The sequence below is a fragment of the Amyelois transitella genome, chromosome 17 (genome assembly GCF_032362555.1).
Source record: "Amyelois transitella isolate CPQ chromosome 17, ilAmyTran1.1, whole genome shotgun sequence".
NCBI classification, from domain to species: domain Eukaryota; kingdom Metazoa; phylum Arthropoda; class Insecta; order Lepidoptera; family Pyralidae; genus Amyelois; species Amyelois transitella.
The window spans coordinates 6983613-6996105 of record NC_083520.1 but is presented as its reverse complement, the minus strand read 5'-3'; the positions used below and the strand labels follow the sequence as shown (position 1 = coordinate 6996105).

The 12493-nt window shown below is 38.3% G+C and overlaps 1 protein-coding gene across 1 annotated transcript; it reads right to left on the bottom strand.

The window, feature by feature from the left end:
* Positions 1 to 3613: 3613 nt before the first annotated feature.
* Positions 3614 to 12470, bottom strand: LOC106134281 (segmentation protein Runt). Its single transcript, XM_013334283.2, has 3 exons — positions 11750 to 12470; positions 6448 to 6585; positions 3614 to 4515 (listed from the first exon to the last, which is right to left on the bottom strand). Exons 1-3 carry the CDS (start codon positions 12195 to 12197, stop codon positions 3878 to 3880), a joined length of 1224 nt encoding a protein of 407 aa, XP_013189737.2. The 5' UTR covers positions 12198 to 12470; the 3' UTR covers positions 3614 to 3877.
* Positions 12471 to 12493: the final 23 nt, after the last annotated feature.

Below are 12493 nucleotides of genomic sequence, written 5' to 3'. Positions count from 1 at the left end.
AATTTATGGCATTTTTATACACGCATTAAAATTTTATCAGAGGTTTGTTTCCATTCCAGGGTCCAGTGTCTGATATCGGGCCTTTTTGACAATCGTGTTGATTCATGGTAATTCGCTTGTATTTTTAAACATCGGAAAAATGAGGGGTGCTATGAGAGTGACGGGTCCGTCCGTGTATGTAACTGTGTTTCTTTGTAGGTATCTGACTGTAGGCGTCTAACGTCTATCTCCTGGTTAAAGCATTTTTTCAACAATTTGCTGTGGAGAAAAACGATTGGGTTTTCTGATAATCTTGTAAGTTTATTAAACAAATATCCTTAGCTAAAAAAAAATAAAAGAGCCTTAAACAAAATAATTCAATTTCGAATATAGAATCCCTAATGGCCCTTAAGTGATGTTCATCTAATCGCCATAGACTCCCGAATAAAAACCCATACGCGCGTTAGAGCGTCCATTTAGATTTTTCCCGGTGCGATGGAGCCCGGGGCGGGCGAGTCTGAAACAATAAAAGCGCAGGCCTATCTTATCGATATGTGATGTCGGGATCTGGCCTGGGGCCCGCTGATACCTGCTTTATGTCACCGAATCTGATTTATTTTATTTAGCGAACTAAGGATTAAATAGGATCAATTTAGGTTGTACTTCAAATATATGGCTAGACTTTACCTCGCGGGTTTGCTCATGTGAAAATTTTCGTGAAAAGGTTTGCGAAGACTGAGCTTGTGGCAGTCCCTGATCATGTTTGCCCATCCACTATCCATTATGTCATTCGCTTAAAAAAATACCCAAGAAACCTAGTTTTCAAGATTCCAGTGTTGCGGCGGGCTATGATATCAAAGAACACATTTAAGGAGGCGGAGCTTGCAAGCTTAACTCTAAAATTTAATTCTACAAATAAAATTCAATTTCATATAAAACACCTCCATATCACGCGTAATGAACACGCCGAGAGTAATCACTGGTGCATTCAAGTATTCGTAAAACAAAATTTCAAATTCAGAATACACTCACTGATGCAGATCCGGTGTCTGGCCACAGCTTTTTAATACTGCAAAATAGGGTGGTCGTACCTTATACGTACAATGTATGGGCGCCGGTGTACACCAAAAAGGGAATCATAAGCCCGACGCCTGCTAGATGCGAATCAAAGCTCGACATAATGAGGAACCTCTATTCACTGAATAACATGGATTTAGTGACTGTTTGCTAGATAGTGCTGTTACATTTTTGTTTGTTATCTTATAATGCGTTGAGTCTATCTCTCATCTTTACGTCATTGTGTTGTAGTACGTTATAGCATTAAGTATATATTATGAGCATAAAGGTTATAATAGAGTCTAAATCCAGTCATCGTATCATTCGGTCGCCTCCTTTACTACCTACAGCGTGTCTTCTATCTTTAGTCCCGGTCGCATCCTCACCTCTCTGGAGAGAAACCCGGGGTATGCCTTTGACCATGGATCCTTCAATACAGCGTGTACTAGTTGCAAGCTCTGTTATTATACTTGGTTGTTTGTTACTATGATGTGTTGAATTCCCAACATTTCTCTCTCTACTACTCTACCGGATTTCGTTATCCTATTTTTATTTGGTTCGCATATCTGTCAACTTGAATGAAGGAGGAGAAGGACCCAAAAGGTAAAACCGAAAAAAATAAATTATATATATTAATATTTTTAGTAGTAACAGTGGTACAGGGGTCCCAATACTATAAACGTGATTTTCGGTATTTTTCGCTCAATTTTATTAACAGTAACAGATAGAACAATAAAGTAATTATCCCATACAATAAATTCATATTTTTTTAGCTATTTGTTGGTAGATTTTAATAAATAATATTGTAAGACTTGTACATAACTTCCCACTTTTGATTACTAAAAATCACGTGCTTACTGAAAGCTTCTTACTTTATCAAGAATGATTTCATTCTTATCTATTTATTTTTTTATTTTTCGTTATTACAGCCAGCTACATTACCTCATCTAGGAGTCTCCACATCCGATTTTGTTTGAGGAGTGGGCGGCTGACCGCGGGGTGAGGTCCGCGGGCGCGGGGGTAGCAATCAGCTAACCGGATCAACTGGGTGCAAACACAATTGATAGCGTGACGCCGCGTTCAAAAGTGCATGGAAAACTACGAGTAGGTAACTCAGTTACTACAGCCAGTTTACCATTGATTTGTCTATGCCATCTCGAAACAAAGGGATTCTGTGCGCTTGATCTACGTCACAAGGACTTTATAGATTAGTTTCCAAATGTTTTGTATGATTGGAGGGTTTTTCTATGGGAAACTTTTTAAAGCATTCAGCATTGGTAATTTAATTGAAAAAATTGAACTAGGTAGGCTGAGTGGCCAATACATTTTTAGTACTCGCACCCCATCTAAATGGTATCTAGTGGTTAACTGACAGACAATGAATTTATCATACCTGCGCAACAATTGAAGTAATAATACGGAAATACCCTTTCATTTTACGGTCTGCGAAGAACTCTTGTCTCTTTATCTCGATGGCATGGGATATAAAAGGAATATATAAAACAGATTTTTTATACTTTATGATTAGAGAGAGAAAGAGAGGAAAAATGGGTATATTTATGAATGCAATAGATCTATATACGTAGTAAACTATTGCGTTAGCAACAAAGTAACCTACATGACGAACCAGTAAATAATATTGTTGCACGTTGAACAGGACGTCGTCAGCTTCTTTTTTGCAGACCACGTCGGGGTCACCAATTATGGATATGGTAAATTAAACCACAAAGTCCCGTTAATAATATGGATTCCCATAAAATAATTATTTAATATTAATGCATGAGTTAATAAGATTAATCAACAGCTTATACATATACTACGGTAAATTGTGAGAAGTGGGATAACCTCGTTGAGTATGTATACCTACTACGGTGCAACAATTTTATTAACTGAGGTCACGTAGGTTACTTTGTTGCTAATGCATTATAAACCAATACCCAGTTAGGTGAAGTAGAAAAATTTATTCTACAATTTGCTCGAAGTGTTTACAAAGATTTACGACCACATGTGCGTGGCACGTTGCCTTCTTATAAACACTCGTGCAGATACAAGTCAAGTTTGAGCAATTGATTCCATTATCCTTGGAGCAGTCACCTTCGTAATTGTTTAATGGATGGGGGCTTTATTAAAATGCAGTTTTAATTTCTCAGAATCATTTCTTTATCTTGACATCTCTACGAACGAAGGTATATACATTATGCCTGTACAATTTCTCATCAATATTTACTGTACATACTCTCTGAATAAATATTTTATCTTACATTATATACAATCTACAATTTTAAATTGTCTAATATATACATGTACATATATATATATACTTTCCCGGAGGGGTAGGCAGAGACTACATCTTTCCACTTACCACGATCTCTGCACACTTCCTTCGCTTCATCCACATTCATAACACTCTTCATGCAAGCTATATATATATATATATATATATGTATATATACAGTAATCAGTCTATCTCGAAGAATATTAAAATATATATATATAAATACAATAAAATAACGATAAAAGATTTGGGATGTATGTATATCCCAAATTTTTTATCACTAAATTTATATATTACACTGGGTTGGGTTGGTATAACATCTTAATAATAAGCCTGAACACATTCGCAATAAAAATAACAAAGAATCAACAATTTTACATATTATATAACGAATCAGAAGCTATCACTTACTATACCTACCTATCTACTAATAAATATTTTTTGTTACTGAATTTTATATTACTCTATAATATTTACAAGCTCATGGGTATATCACATTTCAACAACACCGCTTATAGAAACGGAGATATTATTACAAGTATTTACGCTACACTAACACCAGTAATGTCAGTACGGTCGCCACACTGATTTATGGTTCCCATTTGTGCCATTGGTGATTTTGGTGGACGTCGGACTTGTGGATTGGACTCTTGTCGTTCGCTGTGACATCACTTTCAGCTCGTTGCGCACGCGCGGCCTGTCGGACACTGTGGAGTCGGCAGCTTGGACTTTTTTCATCTCTCGAAGTTCTACGTTTGCCGGCCGCATCGGATGGAATGCAGACTTAACTACCTCAATTTGTTCCTCATCAGATTCATCAGATATTGTTGCATCGTGCGTTGAATTGACTTCAGATTTGGAATCCGCTTTCGATCTATCAGGGGTTGCATTGTTTAAGCTACGTGGACTACTTTGTCTGCTACTTGAAGGCGATAAATGAGCGCTCGATGTATCAATTGAAGATACATTATTCTGTAGATGCCTTAGTGCGTCATAAGGGTTTATTCCATTCTTTATTGATAGCTCTGGTGTTAACGATTTCAACGCCAATTCAGCAGGATGTGGAGGGAAAGGCAGCAATCCATTTGGTGGTAAGAAGGCGGCAGGGGGAGGCAGCAATCCTCCTGGTGGTAAATTAGTCATAGCTGGTGGGAATGGAAATAGCTCTGATCCAGGCAGTGCTACTGGAGGAGGCGCTATACCACCTGGGGACAAAACAAATCACAAATTAATACATATTTTATGAACTTTTTACAGCAGCTACTGTTGTCTGATGTGCCGACATGACGTAATATGAGAGACTTGCCCCGGGGGATTGCCCGAGGCCCACGAGTACTCCGTTGATTCCCCGAACAACGAGGGTGCATAATCGCACTAAGGATAATGTACAATCTGTAGGCGTTTAAGGCAGCTTCGTCGAAAGGGATGTTTTTTTAGTACGATATTGTTAGGGTGAGGGTGCAATATTTATTTATTCGAACACGAGGTTCTTTACGGCTTAGACAGGAACAGGACAGTCGCGTATAATTCGTGTCGATATGTCTCCTTTCCGAGCGGCTGTGGCGCGGCGCGGGGCCGGTGTCGGTGCATTAGGAATGCCGAGCACGCTTGGAGAGCTGCATCGGACACGTGTGCTCCACAAAGCGAGCTCAATCGCGATAAGGAAACGTACCTATCTCGACGCCAGCGGACAAAGAGGGCTCGAAACGTGAAATTTTCATTAGCAACAGCGTCGAAAAAGTTCTTTCTGTGCAAGCTTTGATTCTCGATAGCGTGTAAGAGAATCTGGCGCGTAAAAAGGACACGATGGAGGCGTAGATTGGGCCACAAAGAGCTCGGAGGTGAAACGCTCCGAACTCTTTTGCACTTTTTCTGTTTGCAGCAGTGGCAGTGCGCAGACCACTTTAAAAGGCACCGAGGGAGGAAGGGGTCGTAACTAGGGGGTAATTTGGTGAGGTGAGGGGGCCAATATCGGCGTCGCGCCTGATTGAGGTGATCCCGACCTTTGAATCCGATTTTGTTTAACTTTTAATTAGCATCATTTTTTAAATTTATTAATTCATCATTATTATTTTATTTATTTATTTACCAATTTATGAAAACATCGGAAATGAAAAATACAAGAGACAGAAATACATAGGTATATAAGGAAGTAATACATAGTTATTTCATTACTTTAAATTAGTATTGACTTAAAAAATTGGTGATTATATATGTAGATGATAAGAGTTTGTATAACTTGTAATAATAGCTACTCATCGACTATTCATGTGGAAGAAAAGAAAAGAGAGCAAATCAGGAACAATCCGTGAAACAATTAGTTCTATTCTCACTCTAAGGTGGACTGGAAGAGATTGCTTTAGCGATAAGTCCGCCTTTGTATCTCATAACCTGTGTTTTTTTTTCTATTCGTACAATAAAGAGTTTATCTATCTATCTACATGTTACATCTTGTTATCTCTGTAACGAAAGTAACGTATGCAGTAATGCAACATTGCGAATTTAAGGGTTAATAAAAGTCTGGTAGGTGTTTGAGTACAGCGCTCCTCGCGTTTCAACGACGGAAACAAAAAGTGGCTGGTGGCGTGGTCGCCTGCATTGGAATAAAATTGACTCCACACTCTCTCGAACGTGAAGGCAGGGCTTTTTCATTTGTTTTGTGAACCCCACCCCCCCTGCGGACTTCAGCGGGTGGTTATGCTTCGGTCGTAGCGGTGTTGTTTTTCAGCGCTCAAGAGAAGCTTCTTTTATTTGAGCCGCTTTGCAGCACGGCCTTGAGAGGCGTGCGAGCAACATGTTTTAGAGTATTTGTTTTTAAATTGGGAATTTTCAAATTAACAAATACCAAATTTGTGTTGATTGGAGTTTCGGATATAGAGTTTGGAATTTGGGAATGATCGAATTCTATTTTTTAATTAACAATTGCAATTAGACGTTCGATAGTTCCGTAGTTTTAAGTGTCGATAATTACGGTAAAACATTCGTAGTAGATTAGAAACTCTTGGGTTTTAGTGTATTTCGATTTCATCAAATATCAGACTGACAGTCAATATTTTAGACAGTTTCTTAAAAGCTACTTGATAAGTAGTGTGCTCGTGATGTTCTTTTTAAATTAATGGATGAAAACAAAAATATACCTTTAACTAATGGTGCGGGTTGGTCCCTCATTTGTGGTGGCCTGAAGTAATCCCACGCATAGTTGAGGTAGGCAGCGTCTAACCAGCCCGAGCTTAGGAGGAACGGAGTGAACGCCCCGGGGTGCCCGTAGCCATAATCTGAAAAAAAAGAGAAGAAATGTAAGAATATTGAATATATTACTGATTTAATATTTATACTATTTTTTTTAACGCAATATTATTAAAATTGAGACAAATTTGTTGGATTTTCACAAAATCGACAACACCTTTGATCAGATCTTTACATACACCATTGAGTACCAAATGCTTCATTGAAGAGTTCGAGCGATAAAATGGGTCGATTGACATTATTTTGAAATAACTTAAGCATTATTTGTATGTAACTCTGTATAAATAATAGGAGAATCATTCTTATTAAGCTGTGATTGGTTCCTGAGCCGTTCTTGAGCCACGTCCGCAAGTACTAAAATCACAAAGGCGGGCCATAAAGCCGGCGACACACGGGCCGCGCGCTGTTTACCGCGACTATAACAACGGGACTGTATACAAAACGATCCAGTTTACTACTGCAGTTAGTCGGCTCCTCTATGCCATACGTTTTTACGACGCTCCAACGTCACATTGCCTTTCGCCTTTCAACCGGCGAAACGATTTTTTATTTGTTTAATCGATAGCTTACTGAAGACGCCACCGTCTATTTTCAGGTTTATGGCATATTTAATCCGATCGCGAGTCATCTTAATCTATCAGGTGTATCGATTTTTATTACGGGAATAAACAGTTAACGAGCACTTTGTCTACTTTACTTTTAACTTGTTAGCATTATGACCCTTTAATCCGAAATTGTTGCACGATTGTTTCAAGTATCCTAATTTTAGCCGGAATTCTAAACACGTGTGCCGATAGCAGCAGTCTTTTATTTCACGAATCATCTGACGTTGACGTTTATACAACATGCTAAAAGCCGTTTATAAAACAATCAGCCCGTAAACAAACAAAACCCGTTCGGCGGAGATTAGCGAGTTCCCTGAGAGCGTTTCCCAAATCGCGGGTATTTTAAATTAAGAACTTGATGGATGGCCCGTCGTGCTGTCACGTTGGCAGCAATCCCGCTGAAGAACGCTACGGCATCATGGAACAATAATAAGTTAAATGTGGAACTCGGAAACGGCCCGTTCCATTTGTTAATGCCAGTATTCAATTAAATTCAGTTCCCCGACCCTTGCATATGCGGGCCTCTGAATATTAACAGGGTTACGAGCGTCTCTAATGTTTAAAAGTGGAACATGATACTTCTGTTAAAGTGCATTAATGAATTAGAAGAAGCGCTTTTAAATCGTTTTGTATAATTGATTTGCGTAACTTACGAAGTGAATTGTCGGTTTATTTCCCGTTTTTGTACCTTTGGTCTTGTCGTTAAAATGATTTTGATTAAAATTTATGTGTGCCTAAAATAATAACATTTTTGTTCTCAATTAACAGCTCAATTGTTAAGAACACATCACCACCAAAACTCGGTCGTTTCATTACATTTGTCAGCCACTTTGGTCGCATCATTTTTATTGTTTCTTGCCGCTCTTGATTTACAACTATCTATTTTAGCCGACTCAAAAATGTTGATCTACAAAATAACGAGGTTTTGGAATAAATTGCTTATAACATGAGAAGATGTCCAGGTTTCAAAATAAAAAATCCTAACAATATTGTGCCAATTTTTTTTCATTCTGTTCTAATTCTCCACGTATTGATAATACTTATATAATGGGCGAGCAAACGTGACTAACCCTCAAACAGATAACCATCTGTGCCTTTTTTTATTGTGATCAATTAAAGAATGTTTGAATCAAAAGCGTCTTGTCTCCAATTTGGCCAGCAATAATATGAGTTATACGTGTCAAAATGGGCGTTTAGTGTCTCGAGTGAGTTGTCACTCGTAAATTAATACGTCAAATGGAATCAGAGTTATGGCTCCTATGGCGGCGGGGTGGCGACAAGGAACCATAATATCAACACCGCGACTATTCGCTCGTTTGATCTCTGTTATATGGAATTTACTGCCAATAATTACTTAAGACAATTAACTTCAAGTTGATTATTTTTAAATTTATAGATAGTTTCTGTCTGGACGAACGAGACAAGAAACGAACAGAGGAGACAGAAAACTTACTCACCACTTAAAAGGTATGTATTTATGAGAATCGATCAAATATTAGACTGTTATTAAGTTGACCATACCATACCATACCATTGCTGCCCTTATTGTACTGATGAGGTGTTTATTAGAATTTTAAGATATGTCAATTTGTAAAATATAATACTTTTAAAAATTATCCTCCCAAAATGCTTAGTACCGAAGTTTCTGTGTCTCGAAATATTCGCAACTTGGACAGCATCTTGAAATAGTGGTCGCGGGTCGTGTGGATGTGGTATTTTAGCAGCTAGCAGGGATATAAAATCCATATTTTAGAGGTTGCAGCGGGGCGGGGAGATCAAACGGAGTTTACGACGCGGACCGAGATTGTTTACATCTGGCGACCGTGGCCAGCCATGAAACTTGGTAACCACTGGAACTGCCGGCGCCGGATTGCGACGATTGTTTCATTTGCACAAACTTACTTGATTTCGGGTTAATGTTAAGTTGGACGATGTAGGAGCAACAAGTTTCTTAATAATGTCGAGTAATTTGACAGCGCCTTTATAAAATGTCTGAAATAAATGAGTTAAGATTGGGCAGAATCCTGGGATTGCGTTGTACTTATTTGTTTACAATTTTCTATTAAGTTTTTTTTTTAATATTTTACGCATCACTTATTCACTAACATTCGGAGTTAGGTATATCGTTTTGATTGGTAATTACCAAAGTACATTGTTCGTTCATTTCGTTTTTATTTTATTTTACTCTTAAACTTAATATTGACCAATAACAGAATGTTAGTTATCAGTTAGAAAGTTAATTAACTCAGCGTCTGCCAGCCCCTCTAATTAGTGCTGTAACATCATTGATCGCTTTATTAACGCGAAGCCTTTGATCTTTATTGCCCGAGGATGTTAGTTTTCCGCATACTGTCTTTTTATTATTGGCCGAAGTTTGGGCTCGAATGTTTACACAGACGCTCGGTACGCCCGTAACAACCGAAATAGATTTGTGGTGTCAAAACATTATGAATCTAGTTTAATTTGTCGATTGCTCGTCTGTCTTTGATTGCATTTGATGTTTTCTTTTTAATTACACGACTCGAAGTTAACGGTTTTCTTTCTGGCCAGAACATTAAACTTCTTGTTTATTGGTATAAAATCTTACAGTATAGGGATAAATAAATATACTCGTAAGTAATTAGGTAATGAACCGTTTAAAAACAGCGCTTGCTTCGTGAAGAATTTTAGCAACTTTTTAGCTGTAAGGCAGCATTTGTTTTCATGAAATACAAAATTATTAAGACGAATAGGCACCGCAATACGTTTCGTCCATAAAACAAGTGTTTAAATCTGTCAAATTTTTAAATGTTCCGGCCAAATGTACAAATATTTATAAACCCTCTTTACAACCGGTGTCAGTAACCATTTATAAGCCTCACGTCAAAACACATTTCAGTTAATGCAAGTTCACGAGCGGGTATGTATAACAATCGTTTCGGTTATTTTCGGAAGACGTTCCGAACATAATTCTTGGAGTAGTTGGAGATTAAATGGAGTAGCAATTAATGTCTCAGTGATTGACTGTTTCTCACGTACTGGCCATCGCCAGATGTTAATTTCGGACGAAAGAGTTTTAATGCGGCCATTGTGTTTCTGTTTCCAGCATTTGAACGTCGATTTGACGGAATAATTGAATTCCCATCTTGCTTTAAACGAATAAAAACAAAAATTAGAAACATTCACATTTTAGGGTTCCGTACCTAAAAGGTAATAACGGAACCCTATTACTATGCCTCCGGTGTCCGTCCGTCTGTTTCTTATCAGGCTAGTTATATAAATTTTTACAGTATATTACCGTTCAGTATAAATTATTAAATAACAATAAAATAATTATAAAAGCCTTCCCCCCCTCCCCACCTAAATATCAAACCAAATTAAATTGAATATAACAAACGATACTGTTTAGCAATTTCAACAACAGGCAGAAAAGTAAATATAAACAATAAATATTTAAGTAACGTGATGGCGGTACGGAACCCAACGTGCGCGAGTCCGACTCGTACTTTGCCAGTTTTTATGGATACTTCATACAAAAAGATAATTTAGATTTCATTTAAATTTATATATCTACTTTTGTACATAAAAAAGATAAATTGTAACGATGTTATAAATTTATTTCTATTCCGACTATAATTTCTAATATTACAGATTGAACCATCACAGAAATTAATTCGCTTTTAAAAGCTCCATCTAAAATAAAACATAAAATGTGGTGAAATAATGCGGCGCCGCAGAATCTCCCTCCGTGCGGACTGGACCGCGGCCAGCAGCGCGCACGCAGTCTTTACGACATTATTTGTTTTTATTGTTCAAATGTGTTGGAATTTGTACCTATTTTAATTAATTTCTTAAATTCTGCATACGTAACGAAAAAATGTTGCATACGTAATAATATCAATCGATTGAAACTATCTGAATATTGATTCGTCTCGTCTTATTGAACTTTTAGGGACTAAAAGTTCGAAGTGGAAATCCATATTATCTGCCTATATACCTACTATAAAAAATGTTTGATGTAAAATTACCTATGGGAAAATATTGATCGTTTCTAGAAGGTAGGTAAAATATTAGTGGTTCTTTACCTACATACATGATAAAAATAATAATTTCATTTTGTTAGATAAAAAAGATTAAAGTTAAGCATTTTTATGTACTTTGAGATTTATTTCCTAAACCATTATCTCGTTATGACAGCGTATAAGTGATAAACAATAATGTACAATTAGTAGTTTTAATTAAGTAATTTGTCATTCAAAGGTAAAGGTACTTCTAAAAGTTGGGATACTTCTTTAAAGCGAAGCGTAGGAAAATCTATCGCTGAATCCCAAATCCAGAAGAAGAACATTGGGTACTTACCTTCCATCCAGGTAAAACTATTGTTCTCGTGAGATTTGCAAAAAACCCGTATTCCTTTTTAGGTGACGCTAAATTCGTCGCTTTTTGTAGGTGGCGTTTAATTAGGTGCTTTATTATTATGTAAAAAATCCTCGCTTTTTTGTAGATGCGATAAATTCGCCGCTTTCTGTACGGCGCGATGGAATTCACGCAGGCGAAGCTGCGAGTAAAAGCTAGTATACCTCTATAAGATAAGTAAATTGAAACTTACTTTGTTTAGTTCTAGGTTCTCTAGGTCCGTCTACGGTAACTTTGATGGCTTTGGTGTAGGTCGCCACTTGACTGGGATACGAGCTGATGGTGATAGTCAGCGAGAAGAACTTGCCGCGGCCACTACGACCAACGAACCGGAGATCGTTGAACTTCGCCACCTGGTTCTTCATCACTGCCGTGCAATTCCTCAATTCCGCCATCACATTCTCGTCGTTTCCAGCTTTTATCGTAACTAAAGTTCCATCCTGTACGTCGTCCAGAGCCACAACCTTGAAAGCCACCGGCAAACTCTTATTCGACCGCCAGTGGCCAGGCAAAGCCGAACACAACACCGCTGGGGATCCAGTCTGCACCAGCTCCCCGTGGCTTTGCCGGTAATACTCGTGGATATGAGAGTATACGTCTGCCATACTTGGGGCAGGAGGGGTCGCGTGCGGGATGTGCATCGACTCCAGATTACCCTCCACGAACACCGCACCGAATCTCAACACGCCACTGAAGTCCTGTGTCACGCCACTGTACTCTGTATACACTTCGGAAAAGTTTTAAACACGCGATCGAATTTGAAACTCCCGGGTCGTTACGCGCACCGGGCGTCAAAGTTATTCCAAGTACGAACGCCAGACGAGTGAGCCGAGAGCGAACGTCTACACCACTTGTTGGCAAGACGCCGGGTCGGGGGACGCCGGGGGACTCGGAAAAATAAACGGCTTGTGACTCGCTGAGACCGCAGCCGAAGACT